At 38.3% G+C, this 22,066-nt stretch overlaps 1 protein-coding gene across 25 annotated transcripts in view; it reads right to left on the minus strand.

The window, feature by feature from the left end:
- Positions 1 to 682: 682 nt before the first annotated feature.
- Positions 683 to 22,066, minus strand: part of MLIP (muscular LMNA interacting protein) — a 253,253-nt gene continuing 231,869 nt past the window's right edge. For 4 of the 25 annotated variants that reach the window (XM_073225208.1, XM_073225204.1, XM_073225203.1 and 1 more), the window contains 2 exons: positions 9,249 to 9,313; positions 683 to 1,123 (listed from right to left, as the gene is read on the minus strand). In XM_073225208.1, coding sequence (XP_073081309.1) covers positions 985 to 1,123; positions 9,249 to 9,313 — 204 coding nt within the window. In that variant the 3' untranslated portion in view covers positions 683 to 984. Of the gene's footprint in view, positions 1,124 to 9,248; positions 9,314 to 9,357; positions 9,998 to 22,066 lie in introns of those variants that run through there. The other 21 variants (XM_073225209.1, XM_073225210.1, XM_073225192.1 and 18 more) reach the window with 11 other exon arrangements.

The raw sequence follows: 22,066 nt of genomic DNA on the forward strand, positions 1-22,066 counted from the left end.
GACGACTCTCCCGGCGTTGCCCCGGGCAGGATGACGGGGTGACGAAGCAGCCGTCTGAGGTCTGTGGCTCGCACAGGGCTGGCTCCCGGGGAACGTGGGCACTTTGCCAGGGGTAAGTAAAGTAGCCAGTACAGAACCTGCTCTGATACCGGGGGCTCCCTGTCCTTCCTCGCCACGGTTTCTTCATTAACGTGTATCGCTGTAGGCTTCCCAGCTGGGCAGAGGCTAGAAAAAGAAAACCACTTAGAGAAGAGTGGGCAGACTGCTGGGGACAGCAACTGGGACAGAAACTGACCACACCGGTAGGGTGGGCACTGGGTGTCCCGGAGGGGGGCGCCCCACGGCTGTCATCACAGTGCAGGCTTGCTCTGCGGCCTTTGCTGCTCCCCGGAGTACGAACTGATTCTGAAGAAGCCCCACAAGAACCACGTGGCAACAAGCAGAGACACAGTATGTCAGAGAGAGTCCAGGCGCACGACGCTCCATGACACTGAACTGCCCTCCCCTGCTGCTCACCCCCCCCCCGCCCCCACCCCTGTGCACACAGTCTGTCCTGGCAGCACAGAGCCCAGAGCACGAACACTGTGTGTGTTATGGGAAATACCAACTTTCTCACGTTCGAGTTCTCCCCCTCAATATTAACATCCCCTGAAAACAGGCAGGAGCTCATTTTTTTTTAATTCTTCTTTTTCTTTATATGTAAAAAAAAAAAAAATAAGTGAAGCAAAACGGGAAGAAAACCTGATTCAGTAAGTAATGTATGCATTAAATAAGACTGGTGTTGAAAAACAGTCACAACCATTCTTCTGTTCACCCATGATTCTTCTTTATTTGGCTGTTAAATATAGGGGCGCGTTAGTATTGCTGTCAGCTTAATAGAAGGCATTAAAGGCTCCAACAGCGGCGTGAGAAGCGGCAGTTCAATCTCTCCCGTGCTGGGTGTTAGTAGAGACTGTGGTGTTATCTGCCTGCAGGAACGTTTCTTTAGCTCCCCTTCTGCACTGTAGTTCCTAAAGCGAGCACGCATACTGAAAAAGGAGTCCTATCTAGCAAGTGATTAGCACCAGCATCCCAAATCCCTTCAGCGCGGCCTGTGTTTTCAGCTTCTGCTCCAACTTCATTGCTGTAAAATAAGAGAAAACAGTAGTCAGGTTGATGGAGATAAATAACTTTTTAAAATGTGCTCCAACATTTATACATTAACATTTGGGCATAGCAGCTCATATAAAAAATGGTTTCTAGTAAGAAAAGTTTTCTTTTTTTTTGCTCTCAGGAGCTGTTTTCTTGTTACACAATTAAATGGCATACTAAAGACACGCAGCCGAACCCTCACATCAGACTCTGATCTCTGGAGAGCTCAGCAGTTCTGGCCTCCCTGGAGGGCTATGAGGGCGTGAGGGACCCGTGCAGCGGCGTGGAACCACATGGCCTTGTCACTCCCAGCTCTCACCCTTCAATCACTTGGTTTCTGCTTTCCCCGTTTCCTTTAACATTGAACGCATCATTCCCTAAAGGTACTCTCTCCAACTAGGGTGAACTGCGGTTGGATTAAGTGTCAGCTTTTGCTAAACGGAATATTATAAAGGGCAGAGAAGCAAATGAACCTCTTGCCTTTTTTCATGTTTGGTTTGACTGGCTTTATAACATTGCTGTGTGGTATAGGAATGAGTCCAGTATTTCCTTTACCCATCAATCTCTGGGTTCCTATGTGATAGGGTTAGACTGTCTGGAACAGACAAGGTAAACTTAGTTGAATGCAGAGGGGTATGAGCAGATTACACAAGCTAAGAAAGAAAAGAAATTATCAGAGGTGAAGGCAGAAAAGAAATTGAGTTCTAAAATGTTACTCTGATAGAACAATGCGATGGAAGGACACCAGAGAAAAGAAATAATCATAACTTTGCATTTCCAGGCATCAATTCATGGAGGCAATGGAGCGCTCCAAAATGGCTGGTGGGGAATCACGCGTCCCCTTGCTGTTCTGGAGGCAAATCTCCCTGCTTTGTCCTGGGCTGCATCATAGGTAAAGAAGCAGTGGTCTGAGAGAGCTGTGGCTTAGAGCTGGCGAGGGTGGAACGTGGCTTATATGCAAAGGGTAAATAAAGCAGACAGGAAACCTGGGTGTAACACGGCCAAGGTTGAGCAGGATTGTGAAACATGATTACATTTTGCATTGTTCAGGAAAAAGTGCATTTGTTAGACTAGAAGGAGGAGGTAGAGAAAAAGCCGCCAAAGCAAGGGGGTAGCTCCTTGTGGCACAGATTTGCTCGGCCATAGCAAATCATGAAGTGAGCTGTAGCTTTCACGTCTGGGATTCTCTAACGCTTCAGAATGAAAAGAACAAATGACTAAATTATGTCGTCTCCGCCTTTCCTTTTTAAAAAATAAAAACTATCATTTATTTGATTCCCCTCAAAATGCCAACATTTGGTAGCTAATACTACAAGAGATTTAAAGAAATCATTATTATTTAGATAGCACTTATTAAGTAAGATGCATTTTATACGTGAAGCACTTTATGTGCATTAATGCAGATCTTCACCTAATCCTTTGATCTCATTTTACAGAGAATGAAAGTGAGGCTCAAAAAGAGTAAATATTATGCCGAAGGCCACAGTACTTGAAATTAAACTCGAGTTTGTTCAATGTTTTCTATTTGTTTTTGTTGTTAGCATAACCATTAAGTGCATCTCAGCCATATTAAAACACACATTGTGTCTGGCTTATAAATGATAAACTGTCACCAGAAGGGGTTAAGCAGAAGATATATTTATATATACCTGTAGACTGGATTATAACATTAAATAAAGTATTGGACTAAATGCCCTCTAAATTCTCTTTCAAATATAAGACTTTATAATTATATGAACAATTAAATCAGGTCGCAGAGGAAGAGGTGTAGTTCGTGCTCTGAGGCCATGCTGGCCAACTCGGCAGTATTTCTCAGCCCTTCCGGGATCCACCGGCAGATCAAAGTAATGGTTAGCCCCATAAGCCACTGGTTTGAAAGAATGTGTTATGTTATGGCAGGCAGAGTCATGATTTTAGATATTTTTATGAAGCTTTTACTTTCCTTTGCCAATCTCAGTGTAGGCAGAGAACTAAATAACTTGAGATAAACAAAGGTTAACATTTAAGAAAGATCAAGATCATTAATGAAAAATAAAGAAGTCTTTATTTTCTGATGAGCACCCTGGCAGTTAAGGCCCAGTATTTTATTGTATTGCTAGTTGAACAACACACTTACAAGCAAATATAAATAAGAACTTAAGACATTTAGAAAATCATAAATTTAAAGGCAGTCAAATCCCCATTTTTTTAAATTTAGACTTAACTTTGAGTAATAAGTGATGCAGTGTTGTGAAACTTTAAGCCAATGTTATAAGAAAGCACTTTTCCTCAGAATGTGCTGTGTAAATTGATTTTTCATTCCCTTTTAATACAAAACCATTTATGTATACTCTTCTCTGCCAATTGAAAGCAAATGATCTGTAAATGGTTTCGTGTAAACATGAAATCAGACTGCACATATGCGGAACAAAAAGCCACTTCCAGAAAATGTATATCATAAAATTATTAATAGCTGTATATTCATTTTTTTCCGAAAGATTTTAACTGTATTTTGGACATTTACCTAACTACTAACTTTGCTGAAAAGACACAAAATCTAGTATCATAATTTATTATCCATAACAGAAGCTATAAAATGTTTATTAATTAAAGTCTTCTAAAGGTCTCATGATAAATAGAGAAAGCAAGTGTTATGGACCTGAACTCCAAATAGTTATTAACCCTGATCTTATTGTGCTTGTTTATCTTGAGAAACTAACACACAGAGGAATGTAAGTCCTTCTAGCTCCTGACTTCTGCTCATATTTACCATAACTCACCGCAGTACAAACTCCAACATTAATCTATTGAGGTGACTTGGAAGGAGAGATCACAAAATTATCAGACCCTCACTTTTCCTATAGTAGATTCAACTGAGTCCCTAGAAAAGAAAAATAAAAGGTACTTCTTTCTTCTTATTGTATACTTCAGAACAAAACTCAAATTTCAGTTCTGCCCCTTGTCAGCCAGGGCAAATTAGAAACAAGAAATAGAAATTAGAAATTAGAAATTAGAAATAAGAGGCTTAATTCCCCTTGCTGAAAATCAGGGAAGAGATTTCTCTCCCTTGTTCTTAGAACATTTACTTTAGCAAACTTGTCATTGTAATAATATTTTCCTCTTTGCAATGTGTAAAGTCCTTTCAAAAACTAGATTGGCATTTTTTCAGCTTTAAGACCAGGAACTCTTTCTCAAAGATTTGAGAACCATGTAAACATCCAAGTGAGATAGGACACTATTCTAGTTTTGGAGGGAGGGTAGGTGCCCAAGTTTAGCTGATATTTAGTTTCAAGTTGTAAAACTACATCCTATCATAAAGATATGAGTTTGTTTTTCCTTTGTGTAAAGCCAATTACCTGATACACACAGTCACCCCAATCATCGGTGATTTAGGATAAACTGTGTGTAATAAATGTTATTGTCAAGTTCTCTTCCTTGAGGATGAGCTAAATTATGGTTAATCTTGGGAACGTCTACATTATGAGTCGTACCTGCCTGTCCATATGAAGGGTAAGACTTCTTCCTCCCTCTGCAACCGCTTAGTTATTGTCTGTGGTGCACATCACCTTCTGGTTTAATGCTTACTCAATAATAAATTATTTTCTCTCTCTACTATCTTTGTGAAAAGAACTGAGTTGGGAGGAAGATTTTTTTAAATTGTGTTTCCCCAACACAGGATGGAGGCTTACAACACAATAAAGTCATTTTGATGGGCCCACTGCTGCCAAATCTTGTGGCAGGAATGTCCTTTATTTTATTATTTCCTTGCTTACTTGGATACCTGGGCAAGGTGGCTATCCATCCTGGTGTTCACATGAAGTGTCTTTATTAGACAAATATACCCTGGCCCTTTAGATAGTTATCTATCAAAGTATATGAATCTTCCAATTTTTCAATCAGCAGTTAATAATTTCCAGATTTCAAGTTACTGCCTGAGATTGCAACCTTGAACTCTGCAATCCAAGATTTATCAAAACTTGATTTTGAGAAATAATGTTTATGGGAAATTGCCTGGAGGGACTACAGTGGGCCTATTCCTCTTGATAATTTCATTTTTACCCTGAACTAACCCAGAAAATGAGACTGCCTTCTACGAACAAATCACTTATTTTCTCTTTTCCATGTTCTCATCTGGAGAATAAAGATAAAGAAATGAGATGCTTGTCCCGTAAAATTAGAACTTTAGACATCAATGGAGGTTAGGATTCAAAATAAAATGAACACCAAAAGCTCATATACACATCAACAGCAGATCAATCATAGTCACCTTGCTAGCAGAATTGTTATCTTGCCAACTCTTAACTGCTTTACAAATATCAGCAAAGAAAAGGAATAAGAAAGGAGAAGAATTTGCCTAGTATGTGTTTTATGAGCAGCTAGTGACTGATTAGCTCTCAAGTTGTGTTCATAACAAGTGTATCTGAAAATTCAGAATCAAATGCATCTAATCATATTTTCAGAAATCAACTGACCCTCATGCTAAAAATGCAGTGGACCTGGGGCTGCATGTAGCAGGTAATGTGAAGGGTGACAAGTCTGTTTATACGTCATTCCCCAGGATGACTTTCCTAATTAAACCTGTAGAAAGAGAAGTGGGTTATAGACTAGTTGTGGATCAGAGTTGATGAATTCACAAGACATGATGAATACAATAAAAAATAATTGCTGTTACTAGAGTTTAACTTCTTCTAAGTCTTCTCAGAAATCATTTATCTCAGGCAGGGAGTTTGTTCTAAAGTTGATGGAGCTATATATATATATATATATATATACATACAGTTACAGTTAGCTGGAGATTACTGCATTGGTGTGGACAATTGAAATCTATAAAAGTGACCTTTGAAAATTGATCAGCCAGATGGCTACAATGGTCAAATGGATTGTTTAGGGATCTCACTAGCTTGTATGAGGGTTCATCAACAGCCAAGTATTTTTTTAAGTGCCATATAAAATGCTAAATCAAACAATTCTTTGAAATGTACTAGCCTACAGACTCAGCCTGCACCAAATGGTATGCCCAGACACACCCTAAGTATTTTCTAGACCTTATGTGGAATATCAAAAAACAAACAGAAATAAAGAATTAGATATTACTAAGGAAATTACAGGGAGTCTCAACAGATCTCTCAAAATTAATCTGCCACAGGTTAAAGCACATGTTAAATCTTTGTGACATTGGACAGGATTATGTGACCCAAATTTTTATTAAGTCAAAGCACTCCCTGAAACAAATTTTTTTTTATGATTCTCCAGCTTTTACTTTCAAATTTCTGTTTCCAAAATTGAATAACTGATTTGACTGGCTTTCCTAGACTTCCAAAGAAAGCTAGAACTTGAAGATTTCAACTCTTGGTTGTACGTTTGAATCAACATTCAGTTCCTTTGCCCACCTCCGGATCGTCTTGATTTGATTTGCCTGGAGCAGAACCCCACTACCTGGGCTTTTTGAAACTCTTAGGAGATTCTAATGTTCAGCCAAAGGTGTGTGCAACTGAACTAGATGATAAATTGAATTGTTGTTTTGACTTTTAGTTCTCTTTAAATGTATTTTATAAGTTGGATGACTAATAAAAATGATGAGCAAGTCAAATCAGATAAATCTGAGATTTATTTTTTTTTAATGAATTACGAGCTCATTTTTACAAACCAGTATTTCTACAATAGCATGATTGCATACAAAAGATGGGACTCTGGCAGTAAGAAAGAAACTGCTATCTTCAGGAGAAGCAAGAAAAACCAAGGGGGAAATTCTGGGATCCAGGCAAGGGTTCTTCCATAATTCTTTATTCGCACTGGGTTCATAACTGGAATGGTTTAATCTTCAGGCTATATAGTCATAAGAATAGGTTTGCTTTATAAAAATATATTTTGCTTGGTTGGTGCTTTGCAGGTAAATAAATAACAAAGGGAGGATTTGGGGAAAGTAGGTCAATATTATAGTCTGACCACATGTCATGAGGAGAAGTAAAAAATTGTTAAACTGCTCTAAAATGTGCCAATTTTACTAAGACATAAAATCCAACAGACTGGAAGCATAAAATGGCCTTTTAATTATTTACATTTCTTTTAATGATAATAATTACTCCCTATCTATCACAAATTTTCAACTTCAGTTTCTTTTATGGTGTTTTTCATATATTCCAAACCTAACATTCAGAAGTTCACAATTCAACATTTATTATCTGAACTGGATGCTTTTGTTATTTAAATAACCAACTGATTTTCTATTGTTGGGTAGAAACACTCTTTTTGTGTAGATACAGTCTCTGTGAATTTGAGCCAGAAGTGTGTTTGAAAGAAAAACATTTGGCTTATTTTTTGCATTCATCTGAAATGTATAAAATCTATTCAACAATCCTATTTTTGGATAATACATTTCTCCAACTTTTCAATTTGCCACCATCACACTGAAAAGGCTAGCACAATAGACAGAGTTAATATCTTTAATATATAAAGGGAGTTTACAACTCAATAAGAAAAACATTACCATACTAGTAGTTGAATGCATAATACAAAAACAAAATAGACTAAAGTAAACTGTCAAATATTTTAAAGTTATTCTAAAATAATTTAAAATACTTTAAAAGGGAGAAAGAATTTGATAGCATAGAGACAAATGTTTAGATAGTTTTAGACAAAGAGCTGGACAGAGTATAGTAGAGGCCTTAAGAGCACAGGGTCCAGGCAGTCAGATATGGATTCAGTTCCTTACTGTGTAGACACTTGCCAGCTGTCTGGCTTTAGGCTGATTTCCTTCAGCCTCAGTTTCCTCATCTATAAAATGGGAATAATTGTACCTAGCTTAGTTTTGTGAAGATTAAGTAAAATAAGGCATATAAAAGGCATAACACTTTCTAACATACAGTTCTCAATAACTTGGCAATTACGATAATTCTCATCACTGGCAAGAATACATGGAAACACTATATATAACACATACATAATGAGACCTGGTAGGATAAATGACTATAATTTTTCAGGATTACAATTTGGCTATATGTATGAAAAGTCTTCCATATGTCCATACTCATTGAACCAATAATCCTATTTAAAAATAACCAGAAATATGGTCAGGGATAGAAATCCACACCTGTTCATAACACACATTCATATTTATTTTAACGACTAATGTTACAGCAGAGAGCTATATGGTCTTGTATGACGGAAGTTTTAAATGTGCAGAAACAGGGATGTCAGTGTATGAGAAGTAAATAATATGCTCTATGTTGTGGAAAAAAGGCTTTGAGAAAATTTAGATTTTATTTGGAATTTTGTTATTCCCACTTCTCTTTTGTATTATGCTTATTTTTCCTAAACTTAGAGGCTGCAAAATTGAGGATGCCTCATTTGTGAGGATACCTAAAATGAATTCATGAGCTCATTTATTCCCTTTAAAAGATAAATCCCCTAAAAATCACTTTTTTTCACACATTTACCATTTCATGTCTGAGAGGATATAGAAGAAAATGTTATTTCAGCTTATCCTTATTATATACGCTTGCTCTTAACACAAAATTTAAACAGTTTTTACAGAATATTTTCTTGGTTTTTTATATCATTTATAAAAAATAAAAAGGATTTTTGAAATCTATTTTTTGTCAGCTCAAACTGTGAAAGTGGCTAAACATTTGCATGACATTGAGAAGCTATGTTTTAACTGCTATGTTTTTGCCTGTATGTTACCTGCCATGTGCAAAATTCACTTGGGGGTTGAGGGAGTGCTCAGAGAGCTAAGCAGATATCCTCCAATGAGCTGAAACTGACCTACCATGAGATGCTGGGACTGACTCAGAAGGCCCACCATAAGTATTATGGGACATCCTTTGCCCCTCCAGAGAAAGGAGACAGCAGTGGTTTCACATACGACTCCAAAGAGAAAAACTACAGATACTCGGGAGAGAACGAATTGGTTTGTAATGGGGACCTTGCAAACACGGGGACCTCTTCTCCCACCTTCCACACTGAAGAGCATCAAGAATTTACTTACTCGACTATCAGTTGCTTCTGAACAACACAGAATGGGTGAGTTAGTTCTTTCTTTTAAAAAACAGCATGATTTTATGAATTTTTAAAAAAGATTGCTTTATTTCTACAGCCTAGGATCACAGGGACATGGATAACTAGATCTCTAAGTGTACCTTTCATTTACCTCTTTGGATTCAAAGGTTTCATGTTCAGGAATAGCCACCATTGGATGACTCAGCTTCACAGAAAAGATGCCCAGGATGTGATCAGGGGTAGAAGTAAGGAGAAATAAATGTTTAAAATCCTTAAAATAGATAAGTAAGCAATGTCCTAAGCATATTATTGCTGATCACAGTAGATTCTACCAAGTGTAAACCTTTGATTTCATTTTTTAGTTGTTATTAAAAACAAAGGAAGATATTCTTAACATAGAAAAAAAATTAGTAGATGGTAAGTACTTGAGCTAAGTCCACATCTTACTTATCTTTGTGTCCTACATAAACTCTTAACAGTGCTTGGTGTATAGCACAGACAGTTGTTAAATGTTTATTGAATGAATGAATTATTAAAACACACTGACAGATTTCATAGAGAGGAAATCCAGTTATATTTGTTTCAGCACTCACAATAGGCCTCAAATTGAAAAGCTCTAAAGCGAGAAGAGAACTGCTCAGACCCACAGAAAATGCCGATGTGTCCATAGAGAGTGAATGCTTACTTGGAATGTAAAGCGCTGTACATTTTTGTAAATATTAATAAACTCAATACGCAGGGACTTCATAAACATTGCGGTCTAACTGGATGATGCTATTAGAATGTAGTTTATAACACAGAGGCACTTTAACAGGAGGGGAGTTCTTTTTCTTATGTAGGAATTTTTATTATAGCTTCGGTCTTCTCAGCACTATATGTACACTTAAAGCTGTTGAAATAGAAAACAGTCATAGATAGTGCAAGGAAAAGAGGCAGAGGGACACACAAAAACACAGAGAGAAGGGAAGGGCTATCATTTGTAATAAATCTGTTCACCCCTTTTTGACCCCACCATATCTCCTCGCTCCAACTTTAGGGTAACACAGTAACTGGTTTGTCAAGGACATTCCTTGTTTCTGCTATTATGTTGGCTAAATCAGAGCTATGGGAACAACTGGCCCCCTTTTGTTCCTAATAGGACCCTGATTTGGTCAATAAATCAGTGAAACAGTGACTAGCTCCTAATTCTCCAGGGCAATTCAAAGGAGCCCAGCAATTTGGTCCCAGAAGGACACCAACACTAGGGGACAGGGGAGGTCAAGGAGGTCCTGCTTTACATTTCCTCATGCTTCCCTCTGTTCCAGAAGATTTTTAAGAATGGAGTCTGCTTTTATTCAAAGCTATGGCTTCACGAAATCCTAGCCATTACACTCTGTTCCCAATGGTGAAATCCTCTGGGTATCATAACGTCGGGACTCCCAGCTGCCTGAGACCACTGCTTTAAATAGAAGCATGATCTGGCCCCAGAGCCAACTAGAGACATAAATAGCATTCCAGAAATCAGCTAAAAGTTCTTAACTTTCTCCTGTTTATCAGGGTCTCCTGAGATCCTGAGCCTGGCTTAAGACTCAACCCTATGGTACCATTTCAAACTCAGACCTGGGTAATTGGTCCTGGAGATAGCAGAACCTTTAGCACACCTAAGCTAAGCAGTGTGGTGATTATATGAATCATCAGAATTTCTACAATATCAAACTTCCATTCTCCTAATCTACAGTAGTGTAGGATGAATATCCTGAAATTTGAAAATGTTGGATAATTCCCAGTAAATTATTCAATTGATATTGGAAAATTGAATAATTGTGCAATTTTCCAATATAACTATTCACTGAAATCCATTTCATTGCAATCTTGAATTTCAAACACTTTGTGTTAATTATCCTAATCAACAAAAGAAAATGCTAATTAATTGGTAATTCCCAAATCATTTATATTTGGCTTTGGAATGCTTTCTTCTATTTATGACTTCTTTTTATCACAGTAGGTTTCCCTTTTTATTATCCCTAAGTTGACTAAAAATATAAAATGTGATATTATCTTGTAAAAGTTAATGGATTTAGTCATAATAATTTATGCACTCGCATAACAAATTTATTACATGTATTTGCATAATTGGTTTTCACAACAAAGTGAGGTGAGCACTAATATTACCCTGTTTCACAGATGATGACAGTAAAACACTGAGAAGCAGGGTAACTTATTCAAGGTCTAGAACTAGCAAGTGGCAGCACCATGACTGGAGTCCAGGGTGACCGTCTCCAGAGACTGCCTCAAAGCCAAGTGTGAAATGTAATTATGCCATTGGGAAGATGCTCAGGAAATGGGAGATGGGGAGACAGGGGAAGCCAGTGGTGTGTGCCACTTTGCAAAAGGAAAAGCCACATACTAAAATCAAGAGTGTCCCATTCAGAGATCAAAAGGAGTGCAGGAGTGGCTGGGGTGCACCTATATAAGGCCATGCAGGAGACACAATACAATGGAGCCCCTGTCAGATGAGGAGTCTAGGCTTCACTGCCCAGGCAGTGAGAAGTCACTGAACTACTTTAAACCAGAAAGGGGCATGTGTCATCACATTTTCAGTTCCAAACTGTCACTATGGCCGATATGCAAAATATGGATGGAGGGGACTAGAAGATATTTAAGTAATCAGAGACAGAATAAAAAAGGTTTAAATTAAGCATTGCCTTAGAGTGTAGAGTAGAAGACAAGTTTTCTGGGTGACCGTAGGGCCCTCTGCTCCCTAGGATGAGTGAAGAAATGTCAGGTAGACATGTTGATATTTTGTTGACTAGGGAAGAAACATTGGGAAACTAAATTAGAGAGAGGTTTTGTAATGCATGAGGGCTAGAGATGCCAGGTGGGGAGGGCAATGAAAATGTGAAAATCCTCTCACAGTAGAAATGGAAACAATGAAACTAAAACATTAAAACAAATTCTACGTAGGTGAACCGCTTGCTCTGCAAAGAATAGGTGAACACTGAAGCACAGAATCATCCAAGCCTATTTATTTGCTGGCAAGTGTCCTGGAGAACAAATTACTATTATGCTGTTAAAAAGAAAGACAACTCTGAGAAGTTACTAATTTTATCATCAGAGCATTATTCAACCTAGAAGGATCAATAAAATAGAAAGTGCAAGTGAAATGAGACAAAAGATACTTTTATCCTAGATCGAAACTCCAATCCTAGATATTGTGTCAACAGATTAATTAGACCTTGGCTCACCCACACTGTGGGGTAATCAACAAGTGGTATTTGAATAAAATCTTCAGTTGATTTTTATTACACTCTTGATCAGAGCTGCCACCAAACTAATATAAAGCCTTATAAAGTGTTTGTTACCAGTGTGGGCTTTCTCATGAATGGCACTGCTTCTCCAGAGGTAACGGGAACTTCTCTAACAAAGACAGATAAAATTCCCTTGAACCAATTGGAGAAATGAGAACCCTACAACTAGAAGAAAAGAAAATATGCAAAATGTGGTAAATCACTTAATTAAGTCTTTTATCCACCTGAGAAATGGAATTCAAACTCTGGCTTTTGTGAAACACCTCTCCCTCCTGCATGAAGAAGAAGTAGATTTTCTTTTTCTTGTCCGCCAGAAATTATAAAGCTGAGGAAGTGTTACAAGCAACGTTTTTAAAATCACCCAGGGTACTAAGGCTACTCAGAATTCAGTTCTTTGGGATTGCTTATTCAAGGTCTAGAACTAGCAAGTGGCAGTTGCTACCACAACCTCTTGTAAACTCCCTTTAACTCCATCTGTCTGCCATAAACTGTACCTTCTACTTCTGTCTCCCCACCTAGATTTGTGATCTACTCAAGCAGTGTAATCTTCTTAAGAACATTTCTAAAAAATAAACATGACAAATTATTGTAGCAATACCTACATAAAATACCATGTGTCTCAAGTATAATGTCACCATGGGGCTGTAAGCCTCATCTTTAGGTCTTCTGCACCCGGCACAGGGCCCCTCAGCACAGAGTACACAATGAGTACTGAGCAAACAAATTAATGAAGAAAGAATGAATGAAATGATTAGAGAAAAGCAAGAGGGAGTTCTGACTTGCAAAATCAAAGAATTCTGAATTAGTGAAGAATCAGGACGGGTTTACTGCATTCCTAAAAGACTCATGTAAATGAAACTTTGTGAACTAGAGACCTTTGAGCTAGAACTATCACCCAGGTGTGTTCTGCTTGTCCTTGCTATTTTTTGCTTGAGAAAGAACTGAATTTCATTGTCAGTTCAGTGTTCGAGTCCACAGGTTCTACATGCAGGTTTGTATTTCTTGTTTCTCTTGGACTGTTTAAAGGGCTTGGAACACCAGCCTGAAACCATCTGAATGTGTCCAGCAGCCTGCCCTTTTAGATAAAGCTAAACTCTCCATATCCACACAGTCCCCATCATCCTTCTAAAAAGGCAAGGGTTATAAGTGACGTATATCATGCTGATACATGGATATCTAGTTTGCTTCTCTCATTTAGGGGATCTGCTTGGCCAAACAAAGCATTTGAGTTAGTAATCCCTGCCTTACAACATCCAGTGCACAGGAAGTACCTGGGGAATTCTTGGAAATTTCAGATTCTGACACAGCAGGTCTGGAGAAGAGCCTGAGGTTCCGCATTTCTAAGGGGCTCTCAGCTGATAAGAATGTTATCACAGGTGGAGTAGTGAGGCCATCGCCAACATTGTGTATGAACTGATAAAATTTATGTTTTTCAAATATTTATCTATTCACAACCGAGATGAACTATATTCAAAATGTCCTAATCAATTAAGTTGTACTGCAGTTGTATAATGACATCATTTACCACAGACCTTTTTAATTAAGTACCAGCTGGTGTACCAGACGCTCTGCACAGACATCGCCCTGTGTCTGTGAAGACCACACGGTGGTGGGAGAGACAGATGTTAATTATATAATCAGGACTAGATAGAAGCACACACAAAGTAATGCATTAGGAAGCAAAAATTCAGAGTGTTGTGAGGGGTCAAAAATCTGACCTAGTCTAGAAGGATGAAGGAATCGCTTCCCAGGAGGCTGAAATCTAAAGGACGTCTCCTGTGAGGTGAAGGGTGTGGAGAGTCCACCTGTGTGCAGCAGCTGAAAAGAAACCCCTCACAGGTAGGCTGATGGGCCAATAAGGAGCATATTCAGAGCAGATGGGCAAAAACGGTGAGAGAGTGAACGTCAGCAGCGTCTCAGGAATCGCCACGCAGGATTTTGTGCGCATCAACTCTGCTTAGGCCCTTGAAAATGCTCATTAAATGGATAAGACTGTTAAATAGGACATTGTCTCATTCCCCAGGAAGACTGCAAGCTGCTGGGAGACAGGGCCTGTCACATCCCAACAGCTGTGGGCCAAACACCATGTGGTCGATTCTATGGCTCAAGATTCTGTGTCTTGGAGCAAAACATGGGCAGTGCTCCAAGTTTTTCCTTAATGAGGGCAGCTCCTGGTATGTGAGATAAGGGGATGGCTGCCTTCAAGGACAGGTGGAAACATGCCACCCCCATCCATATGTCTTAAAGATATCATCTGCATTGCACTAAGATATATATTTTTTAACTTACAGGACATCAGTAGCTTAAATATTTACTTTAAGAACTTAAAAGTGCGACATGTCTTTTTGGTGATGCCCAAAGGTTTACAAGTTAGTGTGGCCTGGGGACATCACTCTGTCTCTGGGTCTCAGTTTCCTCCCCTTAAAATCTGAATCTTAAATAGATGAGTTCCACATCGTCTTCTACTTGGATAAGCCAATGAGCCAGTGATATCTAAGCAAACATCTATTGATTGGCAAATGATACTGTCACAAAAAAAGTTCTTCTTTTTTGGAATCTCCTGCCTGAGTCATGACTGTGGTGGAAGTTAGGCCTATAGCTCTGGTAAAAATGAACTCTCCATAGATCCTAGCCTGAGATGCTTATTAAAATCAGTTCCTGTCTGGGACACTTGCTCCTTGAAAACACTATTAAGTTTCACAACAACCCTTTGTATATGCCCTGAGTATTATCATAAACTCAGCTGGAATTTGGAGCATGTTCATTGTTTTATAAACCCACAGAAAACTCACTGTTCAGTGCTCATGAACAACATCATCATATTAGATTCTAAGTATCACTAAGTCTAATACAAGTAAGAAAACAGGAGTTTTCTGCTCTAATCTTTGTAGTCGGTCTTTTGAGATACAGCTGAAATTTCCCCAACTATACTTTTTTTTATTCTTGGCCTTTCCTCTCTCATCCCAAGAGGCATGTTTACTTGGGGCATGTTAAAATTCCCTTCCTCAAAGACCACATTCTTAAAGACAGTATAGTGGAATTTTTTTCCATCTACAACATGTCCAGCCTGTTTTGAAAACAAATACCACATTCCTGTGTTTACTCACATTTTTCATCTAGAGTTGCTTCTTTCTCAACTAGAAAACCACTTCCCTAAAGGGATTAACTATACCCATTCATTCCCTTTTTTTCATTGCATGGCCCCCAGGTTGTAATGAAAATGGATCAAAATCTATATTCTGACACTATTTTAGGACCCAAAATAAATTTATGAAACTGAAATTGGAAATGACAAGGAAGCATATTTGTTCTCTTTCATTCCTCTATTTTTAAGGGCACAATTAGTTGCTTGGTACTGCAGGCAAACATCATTTTCAATTGTTTTCAATATCATACTAACTCTAGTACAATCAAATATCTCTTTCTTTACAAAAGATAATGCTGGTGGGATTTTTCTTCCCCTGCTCTTTCTCTTCTATAGAACATCAGGGGCATTAACCATTTCATTCCAACGGACATATAATAGGATATAAACAGCTCTGTATTAAGACTTTCAATCTCATAAATATTTTTCAATTCCTGCCCCCTTCTTTAGTCCCATCCCAACTGTTCCTAAACTGCAACTAGTTATTCCAAGTTACAAGAGACCTTTCTCAGAACCCACGAGTGTGTCAACAGGTGCCAGCTGATGTATCACAAAAATCAGGAAAGGTGTTCCCAAATTCCTCCATCTCCTTTCCATTCCTCCACCTCCCTATACATTGTTTCTCAGGCCCAAATCCAGGGATAATGTGATATCTGCCTGACACTCTGACCAGGTCTGTTACCCACCCTGAAACTGTCAGGATGCCCCCCATTTCCCATCCCTCCACCTTGCTCCAACCAGATAGTCCTGCCAGGTTTTGCAACTTGGCTGTGCATCAGAGTGTGGCCATTGCTGAGGGATCCAGATGGCCTTGTTTTCCTGAGGCTTGTACAGTCTCATACTTCCCCTATCAGGAAGCTTTTTTGACTATTCTTTTACTTACTGTGATGTTTCTGCCAGAAGCACATCCTAACAGTTATGGCAGTTTTTATTCAAATTTCAAACCATAAAATAAGTGGGGCACTTACTGATTGATAAGAAGCCCAGAGAAAATCTATGTATTTAGTTGTGTCTTGTTAGTAGGTTTTAGGTATTTAAAAGAGTGAGATCTTCTGAAAATTAGGATACACATGCTTGTAATACTACCAAAGCTGTCTATAATTTTTATCACCTAGATTTTGACAAACTGTTGAGATGACATTCAAATGTAGAGGCATAAAATATTCTCAGACACACAGGCCTCAGAATATTTGCCAAATAAGGACCCACATTAAAAACTTTCTTAATCAAGGGTTCAAATAAGAAGAGAAACAAATATAGGAGGATGTAGCAAGAAATATCACAAGGTAGGGTAAATACACACCCTAAGTAAGAGAGTTGTTGCCATAAAAAATAGCCATGAGGTCTTAAGGATTAAAGAGGGCCACGTGACAGGTGAGACAGAATCCTCCTCCCAAAACCACTTATAATATGAAAAAATAGTTAATACAACTAATCCTGAAAGAGGATTAGTTCGTATCTCCAAATGCAAGAGGAAAGAAGGCTGTGCCAGACTGCATACACTTGGAGAAAAGAATAGACATCACGGAACAGGATAACATATCAAAGTCATGATGGGGTGGGACTCAAGCCCTTCCCCCACCCCAGCTCACCAGAGGGAGAAAAAGAAATGGAGTGGGGAGGGGGTGGAAGCCTAGGACTGTTGAACACCCAGCCCAAGAGATCTGCTCTGGGAGCACAAACCTACATTGCAAGGTGCTCTGGAGATTAGTGGGCTTGGAAAGCTAAGACAGGCAGCATACTTGGAGAGACTGAGATTCCAGCCACTTGCGGAAAACAGGGATCCACATCTGGCCACTCAGGAACAAAATAAAGGTGGGCAGTCTAAGAGACTTCCTAACAGTGAGAGGGCTGCTAAGGCGCAAAGATTGCACAGAACTTGCTGCTCAGGAGAAAGGACAGGTAGACAAAATTGTTCAGGTGCACTCCTCACAGCAGGTTGGGAACTTTCAGGAGCTTCAGGTGCTCCATCCCCCTGGCAGGCTATGCAGCTCCAAGGTACCCACTGTGATAAGTGGCCTGCTGCACCTTTCTCTGAGCTGGCACCAGCTGGAAAAATGGCTACCCTTGCCATTGCACCAGGCAAGCCAGAGGTAGGCCTCACCAATGGCAGCTAAAAGTGCAAAGCATAGAGGCTTATACCTGTGTGATTGGCCCACTGGCCCTGACAGTGGAGATAGGCACTGCAGCCGAGAAGCAAAAAACAGCTCTTTCCTCCCAATAGACACCAATGCTGCTTTCCTACAACCCCTGCCATTGCTCCAGGGGCTTAGCAGTTCCAGAGAGTAGAGTTTCTGGGAATTAGAGGGCACCACATACAACTATAAAACATCAAAGGAAGCTTGTTCAAACCAAAATCCCACAACCAGAAAGAGGGCCAGTTGAAACTGAAATCATCAATTATCCTGAAAGAGATTTCAAAATAAAAATCATAAAAATGCCACAGTGGCACAGAAAAATATTCAAGAACTCAGGGAAGACTTCAGGAATAAGATTCAATCATTAAAGAATATAGTATCTGAAATGAAACATACAGTAGAGGGATTTGAAAGCAGATTAGATGAAATAGAGGAGATGATAAATGAAACAGAAATTAGAGAAGAGGAATACAAAGAAGCTAAGGCACAAAGAGAAAAAAGGTTCTCTAGAAATGAAAGAATATTGAGAGAACTGTGTGATAAATCCAAATGGAACAATATTTGCATTATAGGGGTACCAGAAGAATAAGAGAGAGAAAAAGGGATGGAAAGTGTCTTTGAGGTAATATCTGAAAACTTCCCCACTCTGGGGAAGTAGTCTCTCAGGTCATGGAGGTGCACAGATCTCCAAATGCAAGGGACTCAAGGAAGACAACACCAAGACATATAGTAATTAAAATGATAAAGATCAAGGATAAGGATAGAGTATTAAAAGCACCAGAGAGAGAAAAAAGATCACCTTTAAAGGAAAACCCATCAGGCTATCATCAGACTTCTCAAAAGAAACCTTAAAGGCCCAAAGGGAGTGGCATGATATATTTAATGCAATGCAGCAGAAGGGCCTTGAACCAATAATACCCTACCTGGCAAGATTATCATTTAAATTTGAAAGAGGTATTAAACAATTTCCAGATAAGCAAAAGCTGAGAGGATTTACCTCCCAAAAACCATCTCTACAGTATATTTTGGAGGGACTGTTATAGATGGAAGTGTTCCTAAGGCTAAATAGCTGTCACCAGAGGAAATAAAACCACAGTAAGGAAAGTAGAAAAATTAATTACTAAGCAGATGCAAAATCTAATCACCTACCCCCAAAGTCAGTCAAGGATCAGACAAACAGTAGAGAATATGGCAACTAATAAATAAAGAATGGAGGAAGAGGAAAAAAAGTACCTTTAGATTCTGTTTGTAATAGCATACTGAGTTAAATTAGACTGTTGGATAGTAAGGAAGTTACCCTTGAACCTTTGATAACCACGAATCTAAAGCCTGCAATGGCAATAAGTACATACCTATCAATAATCATCCTAAATGTAAATGGTCTGAATGCACCAATCAAAAGTCATGGAATGGATAAAAAAACAAGACCCATCTATATGCTGCCTATAAGAGACTCACTTCAAGCCCAAAGACATACACAGACTAAAAGCAAAGGGATGGAAAAAGATATTTCATGCAACAAATAGGTAGAAAAAAAGCAGGAGTTGCAGTACTTGTATCAGACAAAATAAACTTCAAAACAAAGAAAATCACAAGAGACAAAAAAGGACATTACTTAATGATAAAGGGGTCAGTCCAACAAGAGGATTAACTATTATAAATATCAATGCACCCAACACAGGATCACCTACAAATGTAAACCAAATACTAACAGAATTAAAGGGGGAAATTGAATGCAATGCATTCATTTTAGGAGACTTCAACACTTCACTCACTCTAAAGGACAGATCAACCAGACAGAAAATAAGTAAGGACACAGAGGCAGCACATTAGAACAGATGGACCTAACATATATCTACAAACACTCCACCCAGAAGCAGCAGGATACACATTCTTCTCAAGTGCACATGGAACATTTTCAAGAACATATCATATACTAGGCCACAGAAAGAGCCTCAGTAAATCCAAAAAGGTTGAAATTGTACTAACCATTTTCTCAGACCACAAAGGTGTGAAACTATAAATAAATTACACAAAGAAAACAAAAGGCCCATAAACACATGGAGGCTTCATAACATGCTCCTAATTAATCAGTGGATCAATAACCAAATAAAAACAGAGATCAAGCAATATATGTAGACAGATGACAACAATAATTCAACACCACAAAATCTGTGGGACACACAAAGGCCATGCTAAGAAGGAAGTATATTGCAATACAGGACTACCTCAGGAAAGAAGAACAATCCCATATGAACAGTCTAAACTCACAATTAATGAAACTAGAAAAAGAAGAACAAATGAGGCCTAAAGTCACTAGAAGGAGGGACATAATAAAGATTAGAGCAGAAATAAATAAAATCAAGAAGAATAAAACAATAGAAATAATCACTCAAAGCAGGAGCTGGTTCTTTGAGAAAATAAACAAAATAAATAAACCCCCAGCCAGACTTATCAAGAAAAAAGAGGGTCTATGCAATAAACAAAATGAGAAATGAGAAAGGAGACACTACAGAAATACAAAGAATTATTAGAGAATACTATGAAAATCTATATGCTAACAAACTGGATAACCTAGAAGAAATGGACAACTTTTTAGAAAAATGTAACGTTCAAAGGCTGTCCAAGGAAGAAACAGAAAATCTGAACAGACCAATTACCAGCAATGAAATTGAATCGATAGCAAAAAACTTCCTAAGAACAAAACTCCTGAACCAGATGGTTTCACTGCTGAATTTTATCAAACATTTACTGAAGACCTAATACCCATCCTCCTTAAATTTTTCCAGAAAGTAGAAGAGAGAATACTCCCAAACTCATTCTATGGGACCAGCATCACTCTAATAACAAAACCAGGCAAAGACACCACAAAAAGGAAATTTACAGACCAATATCCCTGATGAACATAGATGCAAAAATCCTTAACAAAATACTAGCAAATTGAATTCAAAAATACATCAAAAGGTTCATTCATCATGATCAAGTGGAATTTATTCCAGGGATGCAAGGTTGGTACAATATTCAAAAATCCATCAACATCATCCACCACATCAAAAAAAGAAGGACAAGAACCACATGATCATCTTCATAGATGATGAAAAGGCATTTGACAAAATTCAACATCCATTCATGATAAAAACTCTCAACAAAATGGATATAGAGGGCAAGTACCTCAACATAATAAAGGCCATATATGATAAACCCACAGCCATCATCATACTTAACAGCAAGAAGCTGAAAGCTTTTCCTCTAAGATAAGGAACAAGACAAGGAAGCCCACTCTCCTCACTTTTATTAAACATAGTCCTAGAGGTCCTAGCCATGGCAATCAGACAACACAAAGAAATAAAAGGTATCCAGATTGGTAAAAAAGAAGTCAAACTGTCACTGTTTGCAAATGACATATTGTACATAAAAAATCCTAAAGAATCCAGGCCAAAACTACTAGAACTAATATCTGAATTCAGCAAAGTTGCAGGATACAAAATTAATACACAGAAGTCTGTTGCATTCCTATACACTAATGGTGAACTAGCAGAAAGAGAAATCAGGAAAAGAAGTCCATTCACAATTGCATCAAAAAGAAAAGAATACCTAGGAATAAACCTAACCAAGGAAGTGAAAGACCTATACTCTGAAAACAACAAGACAGTCTTAAGAGAAATTAAAGAGGACACTAATAAATGGAAATTCATCCCATGTTCTTGGGTAGGAAGAATTAATATTGTCAAATTGGCCATCCTGCCTAAAGCAATCTACAGATTCAATGCAATCCCTATCAAAATACCAACAGCATTCTTTAATGAACTGTAACAAATAGTTCTAAAATTCATATGGAACCACAAAAGACCCTGAATAGCCAAAGCAATCCTGAGAAAGCAGAATAAAGCGGGGAGGATATCACTTCCCAACTTCAAGCTCTACTACAAAGCCACAATAATCAAGACAATTTGGTACTGGCACAAGAACAGACCCATAGACCAGTGGAGCATAACAGAGAGTCCAGATATTAACCCAAGCATGTATGGTCAATTAATATATGATAAAGAAGCCATGGATATATGTTGGGGAAATGACAGCCTCTTCAACAGCTGGTGTTGGCAAAACTGGACAGCTACATGTAAGAGAATAAAACTGGATTACTGTCCAACTCCATACACAAAAGTAAACTCAAAATGGATCAAAGACCTGAATGTAAGTAATGAAACCATAAAACTCTTAGAAGAAAACTTAGGCAAAAATCTCTTGAATATAAACATGAGCAATTTCATGAATATATTTCCCTGGGCAAGGGAAATAAAAGCAAAATGAACAAGTGGAACTATATCAAGCTAAAAAGCTTCTGTACAGCAAAGGACACCATCAGGAGAACAAAAAGGCATCCTACA

This window comes from Manis javanica, chromosome 16, assembly GCF_040802235.1.
Source record: "Manis javanica isolate MJ-LG chromosome 16, MJ_LKY, whole genome shotgun sequence".
Taxonomy (NCBI): domain Eukaryota; kingdom Metazoa; phylum Chordata; class Mammalia; order Pholidota; family Manidae; genus Manis; species Manis javanica.